General features: G+C 37.1%; 1 protein-coding gene across 1 annotated transcript in view; it reads right to left on the reverse strand.

Moving 5' to 3' along the window:
- Nucleotides 1-2,857: 2,857 nt before the first annotated feature.
- Nucleotides 2,858-26,881, reverse strand: part of atp10a (ATPase phospholipid transporting 10A) — a 57,025-nt gene continuing 33,001 nt past the window's right edge. The window contains exons 8-21 of the mRNA XM_088598150.1: nt 26,009-26,226; nt 25,086-25,280; nt 23,482-24,046; nt 18,923-19,026; nt 18,097-18,223; nt 17,654-17,838; nt 16,578-16,905; nt 14,235-14,311; nt 13,383-13,508; nt 11,581-11,781; nt 9,792-9,872; nt 9,592-9,696; nt 8,647-8,834; nt 2,858-6,720 (exon numbers count right to left, since the gene is read on the reverse strand). Coding sequence (XP_088454276.1) covers nt 5,985-6,720; nt 8,647-8,834; nt 9,592-9,696; nt 9,792-9,872; nt 11,581-11,781; nt 13,383-13,508; nt 14,235-14,311; nt 16,578-16,905; nt 17,654-17,838; nt 18,097-18,223; nt 18,923-19,026; nt 23,482-24,046; nt 25,086-25,280; nt 26,009-26,226 — 3,236 coding nt within the window. The 3' untranslated portion in view covers nt 2,858-5,984. The remainder of the gene's footprint in view (nt 6,721-8,646; nt 8,835-9,591; nt 9,697-9,791; nt 9,873-11,580; nt 11,782-13,382; nt 13,509-14,234; nt 14,312-16,577; nt 16,906-17,653; nt 17,839-18,096; nt 18,224-18,922; nt 19,027-23,481; nt 24,047-25,085; nt 25,281-26,008; nt 26,227-26,881) is intronic.

The raw sequence follows: 26,881 nt of genomic DNA on the forward strand, positions 1-26,881 counted from the left end.
CCAAATACATCCTCAGTCTTCAAACCTATGATGCGTGTCTCTTGTTTGTCCCAAGACCTTGTAGACCTTGGGTGTTAGGGCCTTCTGTAACAATGCAAAGATTTTAAAATACGCTTTCAAACAGCATTAGGTAATCTGACTCACCAAATGTCTTTAAATCTCACTTCAACTCATGTGTTTTAACACTTTTTTTGTATGGGCAGTAATTTGAAATGTTCTGATTTAAGGGACTTTCAGGATAAATCTCACAGGAAAGCTATTGAACTAAAGGGTTGATTTTGTGTGAAACATACATATAATAAAGTGATAAAGGAAATGGTGAAAGTTCATTCCATGCTGAAAGGTTGTGGAGCCGTTTTCAGGTGTGAGGGAGAGAGGGAAAGTGCTTACAGTATAATATGAGACAGATCAGTAGCAACTAGCTTCTCTTAAAAATATTTTTTTAACACTAGCACACATTGTTTAAAGCTTAAGTGAAATAACACTAACAATATTTAGTATTTAATATGTTGTGCCTTGCAAAAATGTTCACCCCCTTCAAATGATTTTAATTTCAAATGACAAATTCAACAAACTCAGAATTCTTTAAAGTGATTTTAATCAAACCTTGAATCCTTGAACTGAATTATTTTTTGGGTGAAGAGGTTGAATATCAGCAAAAACTGCAAACAAAATTTCCACACTAAAATATGATTGATTGCATAAGTAGCCAACTGAGCTGATACTCGGTGGAAGCTCCTTTCTCTGCAATAGCCACGAGTCTTCTCTACCTACCTTGGTCTCTGGAATGTCACAATTTCCATTTGGTGCTAGCAAGCTCTGCCAAGTGTGATAATTGGAGGATGGCATTTTTGCCTCAGTTTTTATTGGAAATAGGACATGCACCTCTGCACCTGCACCTCTTTCTTGCTTGTGAAGCTACCCCAGTGTAGCTTTGGCCTTGAGATCATTAGCAGACTGGTGGTTTCCTAAGTTATCCATTAAGATGTGCCTGCACTTTGCTCCATTCATTTTCCTGTCAGTCTTGAGGAGCTTCCCACTCCCAGCTGATTAGAAGCAGCCCTGTAACATAACGCTACTACTAACATGCTTCAGAGCGGGGATGTCGTTGACTGGGCGATGCCCTGTGTAACACTGCATTTGGATGAAAAGATCCAATTGTACCTCACGTGACCACAAAACCTTTTGCCACGTCTGCATTATCACTTAACCCCTTTTGGGAAACGAGTTGTTTTTTTTCCCCAATAATAATAATAATAATAATAATAATTGCTTACACTTATATAGCGCTTTTCTGGACACTCCACTCAAAGCGCTTTACAGGTAATGGGGACTCCCCTCCACCACCACCACCAATGTGCAGCATCCACCTGGATGATGCGACGGCAGCCATAGTGCGCCAGAACGCTCACCACACATCAGCTATCAGTGGGGAGGAGAGCAGAGTAATGTAACCAATTCATAGAGGGGGATTATTAGGAGGCCATGATTAGTAAGGGCCAATTGGAAATTTGGCCAGGACACCGGGGTTACACCCCTACTCTTTTCGAGAAGCGCCCTGGGATTTTTTTTTATGACCACAGAGAGTCAGGACCTCGGTTTTACGTCTCATCCGAAGGACGGCGCCTGTTTACAGTAAAGTGTCCCCGTCACTATACTGGGGCATTAGGACCCACATGGACCGCAGGGTGAGCGCCCCCCACTGGCCCCACTAACACCTCTTCCAGCAGCAACCTTAGTTTTTCCCAGGAGGTCTCCCATCCAGGTACTGACCAGGCTAATAGCTTCTTTCTTGACACCCATGTTGTAAGAGATAGTTGACCGATGGACATTTTCTCCCAGCTCATTCTCTCGTGCTTTCAAAGTCACCCCGGCCTCATGGTTGAATCAATTTCCTTCTTGCATGGCTGCTCAGACTGGAGGGATGGCCTGAACTTCGCAGTGTGTGGATGGTACAATACACCTTTTTACTTTGTAATGATCAACTTCATAATGCTCAGATGGATACTCAGGGTTTTTTTATTCACTTACGTATCACCCAGTTGTTTTGAAAGCTCCTTGATCTTCAAAATGTAATCTTTGCTTGAAACATAGCACAGTTGTATTTTGAATTCATATGAACCACTATTACTGCACACAGAGGTCATTTAACAAACGGTTTAACTTATCACAGTAAATGGTGAACTTGAACCAATTTAAGTGGGCCTCAGCAAAGTTGGCTCATACTTAAGCAATCAGCATTTTTCTTTGCTGCTTTTGTTGACATTAAACCTTTCACTCCCCAGAAGTGCTTAGTTTGACTTTCCAAGTTTTGATTAAAAATAATCCCGAAAAAAAAAGAGTAAATATCATAATTCAACAAAATAGGACATCATTGCAAGAAGGTAAATACCTTTGAAAGGCAATGTACATCAATTTTCATGAAAACAAAACTTGTTTAGAATACATATACTGAATAGTACACAACAACTTCTTTGTAATGCTAAACAAATGCAAAAAAATGCAAAAAATGAAAACGGGCCTGCATGGAACTTTTACTTCACATGGATTTTTACCTCAAATTTTGGAATGCTGTATTTGGCTAAACACAGCCACATTTTTGCTAGGGCTTTCTAATACAGTGCCAAGAAACAGTAAGGTTCTGGCTTCCTGGAAACAAACAACAGGCGTATATCACTTAATTCTGGAAATAATCTGCTCGACAAAAATGTTCCTTTATAAAACATTTACCCTATATATAATTACGGAATCACATGTGTGCACTGTGCATACTGTAATTGTGTATCCTCAAATAATTAGAACATTAATAAAATTCAAAGTGTTAGCCTAAGGATCCAAAATAACCACAGAAACTCGGTTGAAATGTAAGGCAGTATTGTTTTAATTCCTCATCCAGTGTTAAGGCACATGACATTGTTCTGTAAAGATAAGAGTGATTCAATTACCCCATCGATTTACAAAACACATTAGGTACGGTTTATATATCTTACAAAATATGTCTGCAGAACAATATTTTCCAACAAACATTAATAGAAATTTGCATATAAATCAGTAAACTATCAGATAAATTCTGTAATTCCTAATATAGAAATTCTGTAAGAAAGACAGAAGGCAGGCAAAGCTGGCAGCATAATAGGTCCAACAGTTAAAAAGCATTAAGATATCAATTTCTTTAATAATTATAGATCAAGAAAATCCTTTGCAGGACTTCTGGCTACACTTAAGACTCCAAATCGTTTGCTAAAGCACATTTAAAAAGAACCTTTCTGACCCTTCGGGTTTTAAAAGTCTTTTGGAAAACAGCATGACCTCTGTCAAAGGCAGAGCAAAAACTGGGTGAGTACACTGAGCCCTGTTCTGTTTATTGAACTCCCTTCCACATCACCATACCTTTTTATTGATTACAGTTAACATTTCCTCAGGTAGTGCATTTTTCCATTCAAGTAGTTAGAGAAGTACTGTATACTGAAGGCCTAAGTATTGCATTTTAAAATTCAATGAAAACAAAACAAGAAATCAAACCATACCATACACCTGATCTATGCAAGAACATTTTGGTTTCGGATTTTTAAAAAGTCTTGACTTAATGTTCCAGGTAATGTGAAAACGTTGTAACACTGAAGACTGGTGATTTTAAAGATAATGGTGTGGTCCCTGTCCTCTTGAAGGCACCACAGGTAAATGCAACTAATAAAGCTAATTAAGGCACATTTCTGTACATACTGTATGTTTCACTGCACTTCAAGTGTGATGCTGTATCAAGAAACAAATTCAATGTATTACAGAGTTTTCGTTATATATGCCCAGTATTCCACACAAATGAGTCTTTCCTCTTTAATGAATTCCTTTAATTTTAATATAGAATTTTCTTCGTAACAATTACTTTTGGAACACAGATCTTTTATAACAGTTAAGGTGCCATTAGTATTGTAGTGGATTTAAGAGTGCGACTTCATTTTACTTAACATTCCTTTTTAACTTTAATCCAGAAATATCAAAGGGCACACAGCTCTGGCCAACACCCAACGTACAGAAAACAGAGACACCCTGCAGCCAGGCCCAGCTCAAAATTCTGGGAAACTTTTTTTTTGGTATACAAGTACTTTTAGGGTTTTCTCTACCATGCATGTTGCAACTTGCAGTGACATCAACATCTAATCAGAAATCTATTAATTCAGGTGGTTTTCTTTGTTACAGCCGAAAGGATACTTTTAAAACAGCAAAAGGTCAGTCCTTATTCTTTTCACCAACAAAATGAAAAGGCCACAGCCAACTGTAGTCTGTCAAATTAGAGTCAGAATCTGCCAAAGGATCTGAGAGAAGAATACGTTGATAAGGACCTTTTTTTTCTATGTGCTGCCTTTACCTTTACATTTTAGTGCCTTTAATTCCACTGTGACACTGCCAGAAAGACAACTGATACATTCCAGGCAATGCCTTCCTACCAACAGATACAGGGGTTCACAACCCTGCTCCTTGGGACCCACACACTTGCTAGCTCTTTATGCAACTCGGAAATTTGGAATCCTTAACCAAAATAGAAAGTTGCTCAACTTCTTTTGACATTAGCAGATTTTTTCCTGCTCAAAGGCTGCAGATTTTAAACACAGTAACTATAAGGAAACCACTAACACATTTAGGAACTGAAACTAAAGGGTTCACAATCCTACTTTCAGATCACTTGAAGGTTCAATTATTTAACAGGGCCCAACCCTAAGGAAACCAGCAGGTTGGGAACCCCAGTCAGAAGTGTGTGGATGTCTTTTGCATCTCTGTGCTTACAGAACTGGTAAGGCTTTATAATGTTTAATGTGTAACGTGTAGTCTGCATGCATCTTCTTCTTACACATCACCAATTGTTAACGAGCAGTATAAATTTCAGACCAGGACAAAATTCAGAATGTGCTTGTTAGCAACCCTCGTCAACTATGGTTGTATGGCTCGGATGTACCTGATATGGGTTGTCAATATTTATGTAAAATTATCCTCTAATAGGAGAGGTAGACAGAATCAGAGTGATGTTCACAATTGGCATGCCACTAGACGGGACTGAACAAGTTACACATCGCATATGTGACAGAAAGGCCAGCAAAACCAATATGAACACTATACTAATAAAGAACTTTCACAAACTATTCAACCAATAAAACAGCAGCATTTTTTAAAGTTGCATTTTCTTAAAAACAAAAAGAAACATAAATGCTTGATCAAATTCAGACTTGGTTCCTTTGGGATGGAATCACCTTCTAATCAAACAGCATTTACACATATAAAAAGCCCCATCACAGATAGGCTTGAATATTGTAGTTAAACTTTATATAGTTAATCGCAAAGAATTCCCTCATTTTAAGTTTGAGTGAAAACTGTATCTGAAACTATCTCAATACATTGTGTAACTAGCAGGATTGTGAACCTAATTTCTCCCTACAAAAGATAAATTTTGTTTTGCAGGATTTTACTATTCAGGAAGAGAGGTCTGGGATATCAAATATAACTGTGGCAGTTAGGGATTTAACTGTGTATAAACAAAAAGCTGGAAAAGGTATGTGAATAGAACTAGAAATATTTAATTTGCATGACCATTTTGTGTGTATTGTCATAGCAAATAATAAAGAAATACTACATATACCTCGTACGATACCAATATTTTGCATAGTTTACTACTAAGTAACAATTCTGAACTTCTCAGTAATGCACTGTCTCCAGTCAAAACATCAAAATATTGCTAAGTAAAAATCTCTTCTCTGTAGTAAAATATAGTGTAAACTTATCAGTTTCAAAGGAGAATTGTCCAGTTGTCTAAGTATTCCACTCCAAAAAAGAACCTCTCCAATTTTAAACCTAAAATCACCAACGTTAGTAATTAAATACTATATATAGTACCTATTTATATATCTTTATAAAATAGCTCTCTAGTAATGATCATAGAATATTTTTACAACTGACTTGCAAACGGAATTTAAATAATGCTTAAATATTTAATGTCATAGTAATGTTGTTTGAAATGAATCCTCGTTTAAACTGTCGGAGGCAACAGGCTTCAATTCACCACTCATAGCTTTTAGAAGTTGCTGGGTTTGCCAGTTTTCGTCTCTGGAGTCCACTCTGTACTGAGTGCTAGAGGGAGAGGAGTTCTCTTTTTCTTCAGTAGCCTGCAAACTACCTTGAGATGATAATGACTCAAATATACCCTCCGTCTTGGCAAACAATGGAGTTGTTGCTATCCATTTTACTAAACTTAAGTCTGATGGATCCATAATGGTGTCAAGTTGTAAACTGTCCTCAAAAAATGGAGACTCAATGTCACCAGGGTGTTGAGTAGATTCTCTGGAATAAGGAAGGGTATCCGTTTCTGAAGCGGTGAAGCTCTCTGGTGTTGGACCGTCCACTTTTGGAGCAACATCTGGAGAATGTCTATAGGAGCCCTTTTCTTTGTCCTGCACACTCTGAGCAGCAACTGTAGAGTGCCCTGTTCCTCCAGAGCCTTTGGGACTATTCCATTGCTTGCAAAAATGCGATTCTTCAGTTCTTTGACTGTAGTCCTTTGGAAAAGGCCCCGACAATGGGTAAAAAGTAGTCCTAGGATCAAATCGTGATCCCACCTTTATTTTCATTTGACTTAGAATATTACTGCGGGTGTCTGGCGAGAGCTTATCCAGTTGGCGTCCTATTTGGACAGGGCTTGGGAATAAAGTGCCCTGAAAAGCCCGGTAGAAATATCTAAAATACAAAGAACAGAATGTTAAAGTCCAGCAGAACTGTGAGAAACTATAGAGTTTGTGCTAAAAGCACTAAATTGTACACTTATACAGAGTTTGATTTACTCATTATTATTAAATATGGAGTGAAACTGTTCAAAACAGACACCACTTTGAAAGCAGCTGCCACTTCTGAAACTTGTGAAGACCTTTATGGATTGCAAACAGAAAAAGCCAGTAATTTTACATACCAAAAAACAGGGTTGCTTCTATCATACACAGTGCCTTGAAAAAGTTGTGACACTCTTTGAAGGAAAGACTGCATGCTTCGCAGATGTCTGGGCTTGCAATCATAACACATTTAAATACTACTTTCTAATCTACACAATCTGCTATAATGTGATAAAGCTGAGATTCTGATAGTACTGTATGTAAATACTAGAATTTAAGATTTGTTAAAGAAAATTACAATACTTCTAGTGTAACTGCTTAGGTATTCAAACCATTACTTGTCTACTATGACAATCTTAAATAGTTTAAAAAGGTCATATAATTAGTTTAATTGTCTCTGTGTGATAAGTGGCTAAACTTCAGACTTGACTTCAGAGTCAGTTACTGAATTTCAAACCACGAAACCCATAGTGTAGGATGAAGAGATAGAGAGGCACAGATTAGAAAAAAGGCTTCTTATTCCTTATAGTACAGTCAAGTTCAGTACTAAAAAATAAAATATGTATCACACCACCCAGACACCTAGATCAGGATGGGCTCCAAACCGAGTGGCGAAGCAAGCAGGGAACTAGTTAGGGATGTCACTGTGAAGATAACAGAGACTTTGAAGGATCTGCAAAGTTCTGTATCTGTCATTCCAAGCCGACAATAGCTGATAATCCAATCCCCGGGGCGTATGGGTGAGAGGCTAGATGGGTGACTTTATTGAAAAGGGCATCCTAAATCTCATATGAGATATACTGCAGACATGCAACAGAGGGATTTATGGACAGAAGCGACAAACATACATGTTCTAAATGCAAAGAATTGTGTCAGGAGCAAGACCAGAGCCAACAAGTTCTATCCCAACCGAAGTATGGTGGTTGCAGTGTCATGTTAAGGAGATCAGCAGGGACTGGGGAGGTTGCCAGGATGGAGGGAAAAAATGGAATGAGCAGAACAGGCAAATCCCAGAGGAATTTTCACTTCAGTCAGCCCAGATTCCAAACTGAACATTTACATTTCAGCAGGACCGGGCCAAAGCCTCTCTGAATTAGTCAAGGGCATGTCCTTGTGTGGCCCAGTCGAAGTCCGGACAAATGAGCTTTATAGAACACTATCCAGACCTGATAAACCTGATAATTATATTTACACAAGACGTTTGTCTGCAGCTTAAACCCTCACCTTAAAATTATTTAGGTCCAAAAGGCTTTTGGAGTGAAGCATTTATGATGATCACAGCATTTGGGAATCATGTATGAGAGCAATAAACAGCGTATTTAATACCTCTATATACTTGTAAGTAAACAACCATTATCATGATATGTGATTTGGAGAAAAAAAGTCTGAATTTTCTGTACTCATTACAGTGGTCACGAAAATGGTAGCCATTTTAAAAAGTTTCTTTTGGGTCCTTATCTAAGCAGGGCGAACTCTCTATATATGCCGACTATCGGCGTTTTAGAACAAAACTCACAATTCCTTCAACAACATGCTGCAATCCGAGAGTCTACTAGTCTACTACTATGAAGCTTACTAGATAAGGATTAAAACGATAAAACAAGACTTTACATCAGTAAATGCATTTCTGGATATGCTAAAGGAATAAATAAAATACTTGTATCACAGAGTAGCTGTTAGTCTCTAATTGTCTAATATTTAAAAGAAGGATTAAAGATGATATGGACTAAATTAAATGACAATATCTCAGGCAGTAAAGACTATACACACCACTAACCTTGGTAGCAAAGCAACAACAGGTGTGACAATGCAAAACAAATAGAACAGCGGGTCTGCCATTAGCCTCTGTATGGTCCAGTACGGGTTGGATGGAGAGTAGCATGTGGGACAGGAAGCGTTGTAGCAAAAAGCAACCATGAAGAACAAAGTGATGCTGAAAATAATGGAGGCCCAATTGAGCCATGTCTAAAACAAACATAAAAATAGATCAAATTAATATCATACACAAATCAACTTCATATTGACTTCTAGCTTATCGAATAAAACAGGAATATTATGTTAAGTCTACCATGGCCATGGAGCTATTGCAAACAGTATAGAGAACAAGGTAAAAAAAAAAATGTTTGTCCATGTTAAAAAAAGCATGATTTGAATTCTCATTTTCTGCTTTGCTACAGATGGCTTTCACATCTGCCTGCCAGGGGATGCTTAAATTTTCCTTGGAAGAATACTAAACCTGCCAATTCAAAGTCTGAAAATGTTTCTCATCGGTGAGGTATTTGCTGTGAACAAGGCTGTTCAGTATAAGAACATGGGATGTCTTGAAGAGCACCAAACAGATCCCTTGTGTTTTTTGAGCAAGTTGTCAGGGAACAATACACAATTCAAATGGAGTGGTTACTTATCCATTTCACCTCAATAAAATGAAAGCAAAGGTATGTAAATACAGCATTGATACTGTACACAAACACATACTTTCAAAATGTAATTCAATCATGTTAGTGTGGGAAACTGCAAAAAAGACCACATTAACCAATTTAAGATTTGGAATGAACCAATAGTTTTTATTTTAAAACAGTAACAGTATTTACTGTTTACTATTTCTACCAGCTCCATAAAATATGCTTTGATTACTGTGTAATCGCTCTACAAGCAGTATACACAGACTTCTAACTCCATAAATGCCTAAAGTCTTTTATTTGTAGAAAAGTAGTGTGCTTACCCACGTTTTGGTTTCAATACCCAAATGTAACAAAATTGTGAAGAGGGACAATGTGGTGATGGGTGTTCCCCATGTAAACAAGTCAACATCTGAGTCAGCATAGGCCTGAAAGTAAGAAATATTCAGGGAGTTGGGAATATGAATGAGAGTCAGGAATAAACAGCCTTAAAAGGGAGCTCATGGAGTTTAACGGGACTTACAAAGTATGGAATGAAAAAGCAGACAAGGCTTTGGTAGAAAGCATCGATCATATTCATCCAGAACATGTATGGCTTATATTCCTAGAAAATATAAGAATTGTTAAAAACACATACTGATAAATCAAGATATATATATATAGCATTTTTAACAAAAAAACAGAATTTTCAATCAACACTGATCTTGTGACAAAATAAATTATTCATATGATGTGGCATACCAAATTATAACTATACCAATAAAATTAAAAGTGAATTAATAGAATCTAGAAATCTGCCAAGTCAGAGTGCTCCTGCAATTTAATTACAATGGTAGTCACATTATTTGCTTGCAGCGTAGTAACTGAATTGTCTACAGTATATATTCCTTTCTTTGGTACACTCTCCTATCATTGTCCTAAGCTAACCTTTCCCTTGTCTATTTTTAGAACTCTCAATTGTAGTCATCCAGAACCGTGATAAACCTTTGATGACCTGTACCCACAGATATTTCCTACTCTACTAATGGCAGCTGACCAGACAATGAACTCTTTTTTCCCCTTTGTAAACAATTTTGAGAAAGATTTGTTTAGTTTAAACTAGTATACATTGGTTCATGTCTTAAGAAAGGAATGCTTAACTTTTCCAAAACCTTTTTTTCGTGAAATTTTACAAAGTTAGAAGCAAAAGAAAAAAAAATTAAATCAATCATCTCTCTGACTTGTACATACTGCATATTCACATTTGACAATTATTAAAGATTTTTTGGAAAAAGACCAAGGAAGCATTATGATTCAGACAACAGTTTTAGAATGCAGAAGTTTGGGTCAGAAAAGGGGCGATATTTTAAATCAATAATGATTTATAGTGTAGTCCATCTTTGTGAGCTTTGTTCCAACAGAAATCTGAGGCCAGACAACACTGAGAGGCAAGTTTCAAATTCAAACACCTCCTACTGTTTTATAAATGGGTTTATACTGATCTTAACAGTCCCTTTTCAAAAACAGAATTGTTTGATAATTGCTTGAAGTTGGAGGTAATTACTTATTTCCTGGTCATGGGCTGTAGACCTGCTACCCAAGTTGTGTAATTCATGGATTCCATTAACTTTTTCAAACTTTAACAGAGAGCAACACATATAAAGTGATTCTTTATGGAAGTAATAAGTCTTTGAGTAGCTTTTTCTGTGATAAAATAATAATACTAGGTAGGTTTTCCTCAGATAATCTTTCAACAGAGATGGCAAGGTGAATGTAGTGGAGATATATAGTGAGCAACAGTAACAGCAAAGTATTGTAAGAATTATCAGAAAACATACAGCTCTTAAGGGTTTTTAGAAGCTGTATCACAGAATCAGTTATTTTTTTTAAAACTTCTAAAAGATGAGCCACTGTAGTCATTGAATGTCAGTCTTTCAGATTTCATGGGTGCATCTTTCGATGAACAAAAAAAATACAATCTAAAATCAGGTGATTTGAAGACTTAATTAAAATGGGTTTAGTCCAGTAATTAACCAGGGGGCCTTTCTGCCCTCAAGGATAGGAGAATCTCATTCCTTATCCAAAGCAGAAGTCTAGAAAATGGAGTAACTAGTGCTTTAAGCATCAGTGTTCCTTTTCTTAATAATATGACAAGATGGAGCATCTCTTATGATTGTAGTGGATGTAGTTTCATTTGAGACTTCAAGTCAATTAGCATTTGAAGGAAGTGCAGTAAACACAACCTAATTTCATGGCATGATAAAATGTCCAAACATATTGAAAAGCCTGCATAAGGGAGAGAAACGCCACAGTTCTCCCATTGTCAGCTTTACCTCTGAGCTCTGCCCATTTTTATAGAGCTGAGGTAGGGCTAAGAGTGTCTCTGAAGAAACGTCCTTGTCAAGGGTCCCAGTAATCAGTTGAGGGAAGGCAGAGAACATCAGGTTGAAGAATATGAGGTACCACTGATCGATCATGGCCGATCCCGAGAACCCACAGTAAAACTGGTACCAGAAAATAAGGGCTACAAACATCTGAAAAGGAAGAAAAAAAGGGAAAAAAGCACATTAGGGACTTCATGTAAAGACACATGAGAATCTTTTCTTCATTTAATATAGCTAATTTCAGCCATAATGATGAGGCTGGGATATATTGTATAAATCACCAATTTGATATAAAAAGCGCAAGTACTAAATTTGGTGAATAGTGTTGTAATGAAAATGTTAAGTAAGACTGCGTGACCAGACACTTCCATTTAATATTAGTTGTCACAACAAAATCTTATATTTCTTATATAATCTTATAATGTCGGAGATTTTTAAAAACAGAAATGCACAGAAATACTGTAGCATGTTTCACAGATGTCACTGAACCCTAGGGCAAACAAGCAATATTTCAAAAACTCCTGCAAGCATACTGGAGAAAAAAATATAAACCTTCCACTTTCCACTTCATAGTGCCCTCTGCAGTGTTGTAAAAACATTTTTAATGATAATCAAGATGGTTTAATTAAGAGTAGCAGCTTGCAGGATCTGAAATGAGGAACCCTAGAAAGCTACATAAACTTGCACTCTTTCTATCCACAAATATCTTAAAGCTTCTAAGCAGTTTATTTAATTAATGGATACTTTCAAATAATCATCATATATTAATTAGACTGAAAACCTATTAGATCTTATCGAATGTTTTAAGACTAGCATAAGCAGTGCCTTGCAGCACAGTCTGTTTTCTATTACTGTTTTTTACTACTCCCCTTCTGTGAAACAGACAAATAATATCTATAGATACTATATTATATAATTATATAGATACCATAATAGAGCATTTTTACGAAAGAGAGAAGAAGTTACAACTTAAAAATAACCCTAATTTATGTTACCTCATAAATTTATGTTACCTCATAAATGAGGACTGCTTACCCAAAAATAAACATAGCAAGATGGTGCTTGACTCATGCTAACACTGACAACCTATGACTAATACCATTATGGTTTTTGTTGTACTTTTTGTCTGCGCTCTCCCCTTTCCATTCCTGACGGACCCATACAGTTGTACCACAAAACACGATGAGAGAAATGTAGAGAAGGCATTCTTTTGCACGGCTTGGCAGAGTGATTTTGCATACGGACGGCTGACACGCATTGTAATAAACTTTCACTATGGGGTGTATTGCTAAATAGATGAACTGTTTCAAAAATCACAGAGCACTGGTAATCAAATATAATTGTTTTACAAATATAATGCTCTTTACATGATACAATATGTTTGCATTCGTATATTTTGTAATCAAACCCATGAAATAATATGAAAGTCCTATTAAATGGATATTAAAGTGATGCCAATAAGAGTGATGCAAGAAACCCAAGAAAGAAAAGAAGAACAAATTGAATTCCAACACCTAATATACAGTATTAAACAATTCACAACAGAATGGTTGGAACTACAAATTTTAAAGTTGATTTATATGCTTAGGTGAATTTGTTTAGCTTACAGTTTAAACTTCTGTTCCTATTCCTAAAAAAACATTCTGAATTGTACTTCAGAAGGTATTTTTTTAAACTGACAAGGTTATTACAAACTACCACAAAACCTGCAATGTTATATGGATACATTACAGTAAAAAGAAATGGCTTACAGCATTTTTGTAGAAGAAATAAAGGATCATGTTGGCAAGACGAGAGTAACACCAGTGCCCATGGACCAAGAGAAGCTTCTGCAGATACTGGAACCGTGGCAGGGCAAAGTCGCTAGCCATTACTGCCTTCAGGAGAAAAAGATTTGGCAATATTATTAAAAGACTATAATGAAACTGGTATACAATGAGTTCCACTAACATTTACATTTCAATTCAAAATCACACTCATTGGATTTGAAAATCACCACAGTTTGCAAGCACACAGAAAATGTAACACTTTTTTTTACACATAGTTGCGGGAGTATGGGATCTTATCCTATTTACCACACCCCCATTATTCTAACAGATGCGTTCTGGTTTGTCTGCTGAGGTACCTTGCTTCCAGATTATTTGGAATTTCAATTCTAAATTTATATGCATGATCACCTTTTGGACTGCAGGACTATAAATACTCTGCTCACTGGAATGTGATTAGCTTTTATTCCTGTTCCTCTCACTCACAAAGGTGATCGGACAACTTCATTTTTTAACAAGGGCTCAAGACAGAAGTGATTTAACACTCCCAAAGACTTATTCTGGGGGGAGCATATGGTGCATTTCAAGCAAGAACAATTTTGAGCGAGACCCACTGGTACTCCCGAGGGCAACTTGCAGCTTCATAATTTTAACAGCACAGCCTGACAAGAAAGTCAGCTGCTTTGGTTGACTGCGTATGTAAGATGCAGCCATATGGAAACTATTACCTCTCTTGTGTCTCTGGCACATTTATTTTCTTTTGTTCAAACCACCCCTGAGCCAACTCACTACACTGTATGTCCTGCTTATATATTTTTTACAAGCGGAGACTTTTACCTGCATGCCCTCCTGTCCTGAAATCCCAACTCCGACATCAGCAACCTGGATCATGCTGACATCATTCGCTCCATCACCTAGGATTCATTTGGGACACAAGAAAAAATGCATTTACCTTTTGTCCCTTCAAAAAGTCAGGTGTGATTAATGCAAACACAGCAATGATGGCAGAATGCAGAGCAAGCAAAATGTGAGCAGTGCTGTACAAACAAAGCCAAAGAAAGCAAAAAGTAAATTTGTGCAGATCTGCTTTTTAAATCACCTCACATACCCTACACCCTGCCAGGTTATGTATTTGCATGTGGTTAATTTTTTATATTAAATAACTGAATTAAGCTAAGTTGTGAAGAATGCAAATATTCCAAGATGCGCAAATCGCTGGATTTGCATTTACTGGCTCTTTTGACTACAAGAAAAACCTCCCTTATGGAAGAAGTCAATGCGATGCCCCTTTCTTAACATCTCCAGCACTTTCAAAGGAATAATTTGAAAGTCATTCTGAGATACAGTGCTCTTGAGCAAAGAATCTCTTCTATACTATTTAGCTTCCTATTCTATTTTAACAAGACATTTCAGATGGATGAAGGATATTTAGCTGTAAACATTACAAATTTGTATGTATGTACAGTATACTGTTTATACTGTAAGGTCTCTAGATTTGTCATATCCAGAAGGTTGTGGGGTTTGATGCAGTTCTTTAGGCTAGTATCATATCACATATTTTAATTCTGTCATTTCATGCCATTATTAGAGAAAGACAATGCAACACTTATAAACATCTGCAATTGCATATGAAGCCTACAGTATATTAGGAGCACAAACATTACCTACAACAAAAAGCATACAATGTCACCTTTGTCCCAAACAACATATTTGTGCAACTACTGTATGTCTTTTAAAACTATTTAAATGTCAGATTTTTCAGATGGAAGGAAGAATAGTTAAGAAATAGCTTAGTACTGACAATGTTTAAGTTCTATTTTATAATCAGTAATTTAACTAATTTAACTTATGACCTTTCTTGTTTTTTTCCCCTCCACAAAGTACTGCTGCCACCTTGAACCACAGGCTTTTGTTTTTTGATAAACAAATCCTTCACGATGTGTGCATCATCATGACATTCTGTTCTTTTCACACTGCGAACTAGGTCACAGGGAGCAAGGTTTTAATGACATCTGGAGTGGAGACAAGCCTACCTGACAGCCCAATCTAAGATTACTAGTGCACAGAAGACCAGGGATCTTCCTGCTGATGTGGTACCTATTTAACCCTGATAAATCCCTAAGCCCATTGTGCAGTATGACCTGGGAGCTCGAGACCACAGTTGGTTTGCGACTGCTAAAATATTTTGCTACTTTACAGGAAAATAAAACTGGCAAACAGTTTTGTTTTCCTCGCGTTGACCACTCCCTGCTGTATCTCTGGATTTGTTCGATGGAACAACATGGATCACTGTCAGAAGAGATGACTTACAATATTTCTGAGTTTGATGAAGTTTTTTCAGCCTAGCTTCAGATCCCAAGATGGATTTAATTTGCCTTTCTGTGTCTTCTGATACCAATCTGATGAATTAGACTCTGACTCTAGACCACAGTCAGTTTATGACATAGCTTGGGTGTGTACTGGTACACTCCGTGTGACTGAACTTGTTTTGGAATTCAAGCAGAGACTTAACATGTGAGCCACGAAGGAGCTTCAGTAAAAAAAAAAACTCTGATGTTGCTAAGATTTTTTAATTTTCCATGTTGTTTTTAAAATCATCTAAGTTCATCTCAATCACTCAGCAAACAACAGACCACAGATTCTACAGGCAGAAAAAATGCTTCTGTGTGTCCTAAGTGAACCTTCAACATTCTTTAGAGTAAGAAGGAGGGTATCCCCAGCCTTGCAATGTGGCTCTGACAAGTAGGATAACTTTGTAGTCTTGTAAAAACTGACACATGAGGTTAGAGCTTGGTCATGCTTTCATTTATGCCGTGACAGTTATGCAAGTCATTTTGGCAATCTGTTTTTGACTTCTTTCTGTACACTGAAAAACCACAAGTATTCATCAGATGAAAAAGAGACCTTAAAGGCAGTGAATCTGATTTACATTTTAAAAGTCTCATGATGACCCAAAGATATTTTTTTATTATAAACACACATTTTTTTCATCTAGTTGTAACTGTACACTATAGACAGCTTTGCAGCTGAACTGTGTAGGAGTCGACATTTTAGTTTTAAAAGGCATAAGTTATAAACCCAAAACTAAAAAGTAAAAATAATGTGTAGCATTCACCTACTGGGTCAAAGGACCACTTTCAAAACTGTTTATCAGCCATAAAAGGCTACCCAGATACTTGCCTATGGCCAGGGTCATTACTTTCAGCTTGTTTCGAACCAGTTTGACCACCATGCTTTTCTGCAATGGAGTGGACCGACAGCACAGCACTGATCTGCAGCTCCTGGCCACAGCAAGGAATTTATCCTCTAGGCTTTTATCCAGTGCATAGGCCAAGGTTTTTCCATCAATAACCAAGCCCAGGCGGTGAACCAAAAAGGAGGAAGAGGGAGGCATTTCAAAAGCTGGAAAGTCCTCGTCAAAGGGCGGAGCAGCGCTGTCTGGGATGTTACCGAAAAACTTGGACTGGATATAATGTAAACTCTCCTCCAGCAGCACAGCGCATGCTTCCTGGATCAAAAAGAAAACGACAATCACCATCTTGAGGGATCAGGAATTTTCACATTACATCTGGTTTCCAGATCAATGCCCCAGCAAACAAAACTGTCCGTGAAACAAATCATTCAATGACTCTGAATAAATGTGGCGAGACACCAAGTTCTGTCATTCTTTTATAGCTTCTTCAGCATTAATGTATACCAGATGGACCAGATAGGGTCCAAAAGGAATGCCCAGCTGTCATTTCAGGGAGTTGGCCAATAATCCATCGTAAGGGAAACATTCATGCAAAGACTAAATTCTGCTTTTGAGTCTTCAATTAGTAATGCATGTAACCATACACATACACTACCACAGGAAAAACAGATAGATAGCTTTATATATTGTATATACACGGAGTAATCCATGCAAGAAAAGTGAGTGTTGTTCACAGAAACGTGTATTATAGAGATACATTTTTTATACTTGTATACACTTTTCAATAGCGTAAAAAAAAACATTAGTGAAGATGCTGAAGCTTAATGCTTTAAATACGCATTCATGTCGAGTTAATTATAGATTGACTTAGCTGATACTCTGATCCACAAGCATTACTCATTTGAATCCATTTATTCAGCTGGGCATTTTACTGAAGCCATTCAGCTGAAGTACCTTGCTGAAGAGTACAACAGCAGTGTCCCACCTGGGTCTCTAGTTACGAGCCTAGAACACTAAGCACTGCTCTACACTGCTTTAAAAGCTGATGTTTCTACTCACTCACCTGCGTTTCTGCATTTAGAGTAATGATCTCTTCCTCTGGGTCCAGAAGTCTGCAGGAATATGCAATGTTTATGGCTGTTTCTTGCTTGTCACCAGTTAAGACCCAGATTTGGAGCCCAGCTTTCCGGAGTGAAGCAATAGTTTCTGGTACCCCCTCTTGTAAGCGGTCTTCAATACCAGTTGCACCTAAACTCACATCACACATACAGTATGATATAATTTGAGTAAAACTCATTACACTGACCATAGCGTACAGCATACCAATCAATAATTTTCAGATATCACAATGTGAGGGATAAATACCATGTAAGGGTTTAAAGCATTTTAGAAAAAAAATTGCTACTTATTTTGTGCTACAATGATAATGTAACATTTTCTAGAGTTGCAAAGTTATTAATTCAGCATTAAGGGAATGGGTAATCAAGATTTTGCAAATTTGCTTACCTAAAAGATGAAGATTTGTTTCCAAGCGCAGAGCTGATTGAAACAGTAATTCTTCACGCCCCTGAATAGCAGTTTCTGCTTCTAAATGGCTTTTTAGCCAACCTGCATATTCTTCCTTACTAAGAACCTAAGAAGCACAAAGAGTGGAATCACTGCCATGATCAATATAGTTGTAATTTTACTTTTTGCCTATTTAAACTTTTTGCCTATTTTAACAGAAGCAAGCAAATTCAAACAAATTATGTACAGCAACTTTCCTAAATAATACAGCATAAAAAGAAGATCCAATAACATTCCATTACTGAAGACTTCAGCGTGAAATGACTAAAGGAATATGTGCTTTTTCACAACTTTAACAGTGAAATAAAATTAGGAGATACAATAATGTATAGCAGCTGTCATTTTAAAAACAGAACTGCAAAATAATTTGAACTGATAAAAAGTGCAACAAGTAAACCACCACAATCTTAAATCTTCAAAAAATGATTCTTTTTCCACATATGGCAGGAAGAAACAAATTTATAAATGGTTTCAGCTGCAAAAGATGATAAACGGCATGAATTAACACTGGAAAAAACAGGCGTGGCTAGACCTAGATCGCAGTGGAGAATAGGAAAATAACATACTCTTACAAGCAATAATGAATGCCACACAATGATAGCCTTAATTCTTTGTATGTTCAAATAGCGCATATAATGCAAAAAATGTTTGTATATATCTGCATAGATTCACATTACTCAAGCAAAATTTGGGTAATTTGGGAAAGAATTAAGCCATTTTCTTGAAGAAAATTCAGATTATCAAAAAAAAATTTAAACAAAGTTACCTTTTTAGCAATGCAAAGTGTCCGAAGTCCATCAGCAGCATACAAGTTAAGGTAATGCTGAGTTTTATTTAAGATTTTTCTTCTCCACTTTCCTTTGGCATCATCTAGGAGGAACACAATTAAAAATGAAGTGTAAGTAAGAAACCTAAAGGTTGGAATAGTTTGGAAGTAATGGTACTGTGAAGATGAATAAATAGAAGTAGGTTTTGAATCTTTCCAACAAGCACTCCTTAGTGTAGAGTGCAGATATGGCTGAAGGTTTTTGCTGGCTGTAAAATGCCCATAGACATTATCGAGCCAAGTAATTAAAGAAACTTCAAGGGGGGGAATCACATCTTTATGTGGCTGTCTGTCCTATACAGCTTGGCTGCATATTTGATTTTCTTTGGAACTTGTTTAAGTCTCATATTTTCACTTCTTAGGTTTACCCACAGGCACATTAACAGGTGTTAAGCCTAACATTCATTCTTTCAGGCTTAAAGAAATACAGTGTCAAGGATCCTTTTCTGGTGGCTACCCCCTTCTCAAATGAAATACTGCTATTATTGTTAATGAAATGATGAATGATGGCAGCAGGACTAAAGACTTGGTCTATGTGTGGTGTAAGCTACAGATTTAAAACGAAACACACGATTCTTAAAAAAATCTCACAGTTTAAAACCTTTCCAGACAGAACCTGAAGCAAACAAGAGTCATTCTTAAAATCTTTGCTCCTCCTTTATTAAATGGATCATAGGTCTATAATGTGATTTCATTAACAATAAAAAAAGTTTCAGAGCAAAGAAAACATCGCATTAAGAAATACTGTTTTGAGTGAAAGCAAAAAGCACTTCTGCTGTATTCTTTTAATTACCTCCTTAGAAATGTTTCAAATCGTTGCAGCACCATTTCACAGTTCTAGCATCACATTACGCTACAGCGGGAAATGACTACCAAAATGTTGGGAAAAAAAGGGATATATTTTTAGCAAAACACTGGAATCTTTCAACACTGGCTGAGCTAAGAGAACTTATGGGAACATTTAAACCAACACACTGTGAACAGTGTCTAGGAGAACAGGAAACGCAGTTTGGACTGTAAGACTACAGAATGTTCCTTTGCTCTTTGCCAGGGTCCACCCAGAGTGGAAATGACACGTGTTACATCACGTTTCGCAGACACCTGTTTCGAAGGAACAGGCAGGCTGGTGAGTGATTAAGGCTCACTAAATACATGTGCTCCACATTGCCATTATATGAAATACTTGCCATAAAGAGAATAGAAGTTTTGTAGGGGCTGTATAATTTGAAGGAATTTTTTCTACTTTCTGTTGAAGTGAGGTCTCCTGTAGATTTGTCTTGAGCCTCCTTTACTTTTCTGTGAAAGCAAAACAATGCCCTAATGAAAGCAAAGCACTGCAGAAAGGGCAGGTGGTATCTAGTGTAGCACTGTATGACTCTACTGACAACAGCACTGCATTAATTAATGCAATACTCTGCCACTCCAAAGGTTTCCTGGAGTTTTATTATTCACTTTCCTTTCCTTGGTCATACCACAACTAATGACTAATATTTGAGACATGATGAGCTGTTCGTGACTCAGTGTTATGTGATTAATCTAAGTCTTCCTATCTAAGGGATTCTGTTTTAAGAGCTGGAGAAAAGATACAAGATATAGAAGATGTATCTGAAGGAGAAAATGACTTTTCACCTTAACCTGAAAATACGGAAAAGAGCAATGACATAGAGCAAAACACTCGACTTTTTAATATTTTCTGTTCATTGCAAATGATGGAGATTCTTATTGATCTTGACAAATTTAGCTTTCTCTTAAAAATGCTCAAATCTAATCACTCAAATAAGCTTCCAGGTTGAACATGTTCCAGGTTGAACGTGTTCCAGGCCAGCAGGAAGATATTTTGCAGATGTGTATATTGTATGCCATTATGCATGATGTATCAGTGGTTGTGTGCAGATGTAATTTAAAACATTAATTGTAAACATGTCTTCTCTTACTTAGTTAACTTCTGATTACATGTCTTCTAAAGAGAAACACAACAATCAGTCATGATTACCTGACAAACTCGTATAATTATAGCAGGAGTCACAAGGTCACAGGATTTAGGCTATTGGTTATTCTATAATTCCTTTATCTAGTCCCTTGTATTGTATTTATGTCCTTTCAATATATGAAATTACAATGAATGCATACATCATTTTTTTCCAAATCAACTGGGTTTTTATATAAAACCAATGAATAAACTGAATGCGTAGAGTATACCCAGATGACTGATTTTTTGCTGGTCATAACCAGCAAAGATGACAAGTAATATATACTGAATGCATAAGCAAGTAGCTCTCATATGGCTTTGGTCTTGCACTTGAGATTATGGTCTTGCTAAAATGTTTTTGAAACCAGTGTGAGATTTTTGGGTGCTTGAGTGGCAGGTTTTCCCACTAGGATTTGCCTGTACTTTCCTCGGTCATCACTCACATCCACATGCTTCTCATCACTCAGACTCCGCTAATCAAAAGCGCCCCCGATAACATTTCTCTATCGCCAAAACACCCTTTATTGTTAGTCTTCCTCCAGATGTAACTCTTTATACATTGAGACAAAAAGGTTCACTTTCTGTCTCATCTGGCCACAAAATCGTCTGCCACATGTTAGCAGTACATCTCATACAAGATTTAAGTTTGAAGTAATAGCTTCTTTAATGCCACTCACCCATACAAACCAACTTTGTCCTGAGACTGAGATATTGTTGATGTATGAACTCCAATCACAGAAATAGAACTGTAAAAACCTCACTTGCTTTTCTGGCGGCTCAGTGTACAAGGATGGCTTAATCTAGGTAGTATCTGGGTGGTATGATGCAGATTCCCCTTCTTATAATAATTATAATAATATTTGCTTACACTTATATAGCGCTTTTCTGGACACTCCACTCAAAGCACTTTACAGGTAATGGGGACTCCCCTCCACCTCCACCAATGTGTAGCCCCACCTGGATGATGCGACGGCAGCCATAGTGCGCCAGAACGCTCACCACACATCAGCTATCAGTGGGGAGGATTCTTAATGATTGAATTCACTGTACTCAATGGGATAAATAAACTTCTCCTAATCTGTGCCTCTCTGCCACTTCATCCTCGACTTGCTTTGTTGTCATAGTCAATCTGTCAGACTGCTGTGCGAGTTGTAGCTTGAAATTCCACATGTGGGGAAACTTGCAGAAACAGGTGCATTTACTCTGAACTCAAGTTAAACCATTTTAATCAAGCACAGAGAGCATTACACAATTTATGTGACCTTTTATACTATTCTTTTTCACCTGAACTGTTTTAGCATTGCTGCAGCAAAGGGACTGAATGCAATTCATGCAACTGAGTATCTTCTCTTTTTGGAAAAAATCGAATTTGCAAACTTTCTGTATTTTTAGCTTTATCAGCTCAGATTGTGAAGATTCTAAATATAAAACCCTGTTTGAAAGTGGCATGACTGAAAGCTCAGGCAACAACAAAATGTGGGAATTTTGTATAAGGGTGAATAGTTTTGCCCTGATATTTTACATCTGAATTTTGCTAAAAATCTGCAAGTGAAAACCTGTTACATAACTCCATAAGTGGTTTTATGTAAATAGTGTGGGTAAGAAATCAAGTGCTGTGTTAAGATGAAATTGACTTTATCATCTAGTTATATCCATATGTAGGAACAAACTAAGAGGTTGGCCAAGAGTCAAAATACTCAGTATCATGATTATAATGAATTATGATGCTTAGATATTTAGATAATCTTAGTGTGTGGATGGATGCCCACCGTGACATGTAGTAGCTGCAGGCCACTCCAGTTTTAAAATTTCAAATCGGTTTTTAAGTTAGATAAGATTTATAATAAAATGAAAAACGAAAAAGCAGATCTAAGCTTGACTGTCAAGAGCTCTGAATAATCACTTTTTTAAAATGAGAAAATTCACAATTTACCAGATTAAAGACTCACACAAATGACAATCACGTTCAAATTTTTCTAATCATGTTAATCTAATAAAGCTAGTAATTGTTGTGTAATTGCTCTAGCTATGTTTTTAAAATATATGACAAGTTTGACAATTTGTCAAACTCCACATTCTTCTCATTTATCAAGAGTACCTAAAAGCTTTCTTTCACAATGACTTCAAATAATTCCCTCTATAGATGTTATATTCACGTATCAGTTCAAAATATTATGTAATGTTCTAGGATTTATTAAAGAACTCTTACATAACTCACCATTACGGGATGTTTCATAACATCATAATCAGTACCACATCATACAAGGAACAAGAAGCACCCATTCATCTCAAGGACTACCATGGCCATGCAAAATGTTTTGAAGATCACAAAAAAGATTTCCAATGAGAAATAACACACATACAAATTACTACATCACAAAATCATAGCATGCCCAGTTCCTTTTACTACCCTTAGGTGTTGGAAAAGAATTATGAGTGGCTTTTCATTCTAGTAATAGCGAACTACCTCTCTCCCTCTCTCCTTTACCATAAATATCTTTTTACCTGTAATGTGTCACGGGAAGCCTACCTGTAGAACATGGCTTCACAAGGTCCATGATGACAGAATCAGCTCCTTTGGTGTAAACGACAATCTGGTCTGTCAGTGGGTGCCTGACCACAACGGACATCCTCTTCCTGGTGGAGTCAAACCCCAGAGTATGCAGAAGCTCGAAATTCAGCATGCCCAGGTGTGGAAGCTCCACGGTGACCTGGTCAGGCAGCCGACCCACGAGTGAACATTTGTAAGCCCTGGCCGCATAAACGAGGGCCGCCTCATCTGGCGACTCTGCCTCGTAGCGTAGCTCGCCTTCCTCCAACGGCCCCCACTTCTTCTCCAGGCCCTTCTGGACAACACTGAGCACATTTTCTAGTCCCCTGGGTGAGTGGGGCTTCTCCTCATCCAGTTTAATTAAAGTGCTTTCTGCAGAAGGCGAAGAGAAGACACTGGAAGTGGTCCTGTTGGTAGACCTATTGGCAGCCAGGCTGGAAGAGCTGCTGCTGTTGGAACCAGATGTCAGGCGGCTTGGGGTGAAACGTTTAATGAAGTCTTCAATGGTCTTCACTGGAGATTTCATTTCAAACCTCATTCGCACCTATTCGAAATTAAGTAAAGTTTGAAAATGTTTAGTCTTACAAATTAGCGCAAATAACTTTAAAAATTTGTCTAAAATTATTTTTCACATAAAACTAACCATCCTCACTTGCGTTAAGTTGTACCCACTCAGCTTTACTAGAAAAAAAGCGAGACATGACTTGTCATTCCAGTTTGTTATTATCACACTGCAAGTATATTTACAAATGATTGATAACACTCACAATGATTTACACACTGCCTAGATATCAGGTGTCAAAAACTGATTACAAAATCCCCTTTAAAAAGGAGTTTGGATGGTACAAATGCCCTACATTAAGTGGAAAAGAAAGCATCACTGAAGAGAAATAAGGAGGGAATAATGGATTTGAAACAGCGAAGAGCCAGGCAAACAAGGGCATTAAAATAGCTGGTCAATGCAAAATATTTGCTGATTAAAATGCTAATGTGCTGTATAGGCAAAAAGAAAAGTTATTTCCTTGACCGTGTCCCCTACGACACATTCATAATAAAATAATAAAATAAACTGCATAGTACTTATGCAGAAAAAATAGCATTAGCAGCTTAAGATGAAAGGTGTTCAAATCAACAACTTAATAAGAGACTCTAAACCAAATGCATTCATGTGGAATAGACCTACAAGCAGCAATTACCCTGTGATGTTCGATAATGTGCCAGATACAAACTTCTGGGAAGAGGCTGGGCTGAAGCAGCTGTGATTTCTACATGACACTACCTGCTCCTAGGTCAATGCAACAGCCTTGCTGAAACTGCACAGGATATCTCAATTCACAGTTGTATGTTCCCAAGAGACTCACACCCCTGCTTCTAAGAAAACTATAAACGTTCATTGTTTCTAAACTGCTGAAGAGAGGATACATTTTTTTTTATGTTTTTAATACTGATGGAAAACCATTTCCTTCGATAAAATAAAGCTTTGAGACACACTGTTCACAGGCTTTAGACATTGTTTTTGCATCACTGAGCTTGATATGAAAATATTTTTTTTTAACAAAAAACAAAGACATAAAAAAGATCACCTTTTGTCGTGGCTGATTTGGAGAAGAGACTACAACAGTATTGCAGATTGTTAAAGCTATGAAGAAGTCAATTATATCGGAAAGCTCTGGGGTCAGCTGGGTCAAGGATTGACCATGAATTCTCATGAAGTCCATCTGGCTGGCACACTCGTTCACCTTGTCTAACAGCTGTGGGTCAGGAGTGATGTCCTTTTCCTACAATATTAAAACATTTTGTCTTCAGTGGTACACAAATCAGACATGCAGATCATTTTTTACTTGATTAATGCAGGTTCAGTAAGTTACCATTAGAAACAAATTAAGGAGATTAACATACAGTACTCTCTGTGTGTTTGATGTTTGATGCTCAGTATTGAAGCATATTGAGACTGTAAAAAAACAAAAATAAACTATTTTTTAATTCTTCACTAGACATTAAGAGTCTGTATCTGAAATGATTGGCACTGAAACAAGAAAACTACAAACCACTTCATCATTAAATTCTTCTATCTGTCTGTTTCACACATTCATTCTTATAGAACTATTTTCTGCTGCAAACTGAGTCTTTACTGACCAAGATTTTAACAATTTTAACACTAAGTAAAGCATAAGTTCATCTGAAGTAAATTCAAATACGCCCCCCCTACTGAAATTTATGACGTCACGAATGGTGGAATTATTCTATATTCCGCAAGTACTTCAAAATACATAAGTGTATGTAATACTTTCTTGAATTAGCTTACATGGCACACTAGGACCCAGGGTATTGTCATTTCCAGCCGGACCCTGTGTGTGAAAGTTGCTCATTTTACAACATCAGTTCTGAATAACTGTATGAAAGATGAATGATCCCAAGATTAGAGAAGGGTATAAAATATTTTGCATAAAAAGGAGTACACATAGACACCTGTAACCCAACAAAAAACAAGCACACAGATGCTAACCATAGGACTGCTGAAGGCAGTGTGTTTGGAGAGAATGCTGGCTCTCTTGGCTTCTGCCCGGCTTCCTGTCCTCCGGTGAGATTTGGTGCTCTGTGACCTGTGGACAACCTTGGCGCTCTGGTGACTTGTCACGCTGTCCCGTCGGGGAAGCGTCCCAGCTTTGGACGTGCAGTCCTCTTCCTCAGAGTCTACCTCTTGGTACATAGCTAATCTCCTGGCTGAGGGATAAACGAGCCAAAGATACAGAAGGAGGTATTCTGGGGTTATTCGAGAAAGAGTTAACAGCAGTCCCCCCCAAAAAAAAACAGTTGAATGTGTTTTGTTCAACACGAGCTTTTAAAGTAGCTGCTTACTCAAAAGCGAAAAACAAAATGCCATGCTTGAGACTTGAAGAACGTCAAAGGGAAAAAAACAACCAATACGTTTTAATGAGGTTACACTACTGCAGGAAAAGAACAAAGAAAATGTTCATGTTTGGCTAAAAAAAAAATTGACAATCACACATTAGTCTGAGGGTTAAAAATAAACCTATAATACCAACAAATTCACAAAGTTATTGGAAAACAGGTATGTATTTGCCAGGCATGACACCATGTGCCCAAACAACACTCTCACCACTGAGGTGATCTGTGTGCATCACAGTCAGTGAAGAATGGTTAATTAATCAAAATAACACATTTAATTAAAAACATTTAATCAATATCCAAATCTGGAAACTTTATTTTTCTGAAAATCCAGAGCAAATGTTCCTTTTGATGCACTGTTTAAACTGTATATTCAGAAGAAAAGATAAAAAAGTAGATAAAATAAAATACTTTTTAATTATTCATTAATTAAATTATTCATTACATAAGAGGTAGTAACTGACAATGT

This window comes from Lepisosteus platostomus, chromosome 2 (assembly GCF_059453375.1).
Source record: "Lepisosteus platostomus isolate fLepPlt1 chromosome 2, fLepPlt1.hap1, whole genome shotgun sequence".
In the NCBI taxonomy this organism is placed as follows: Eukaryota; Metazoa; Chordata; class Actinopteri; order Semionotiformes; family Lepisosteidae; genus Lepisosteus; species Lepisosteus platostomus.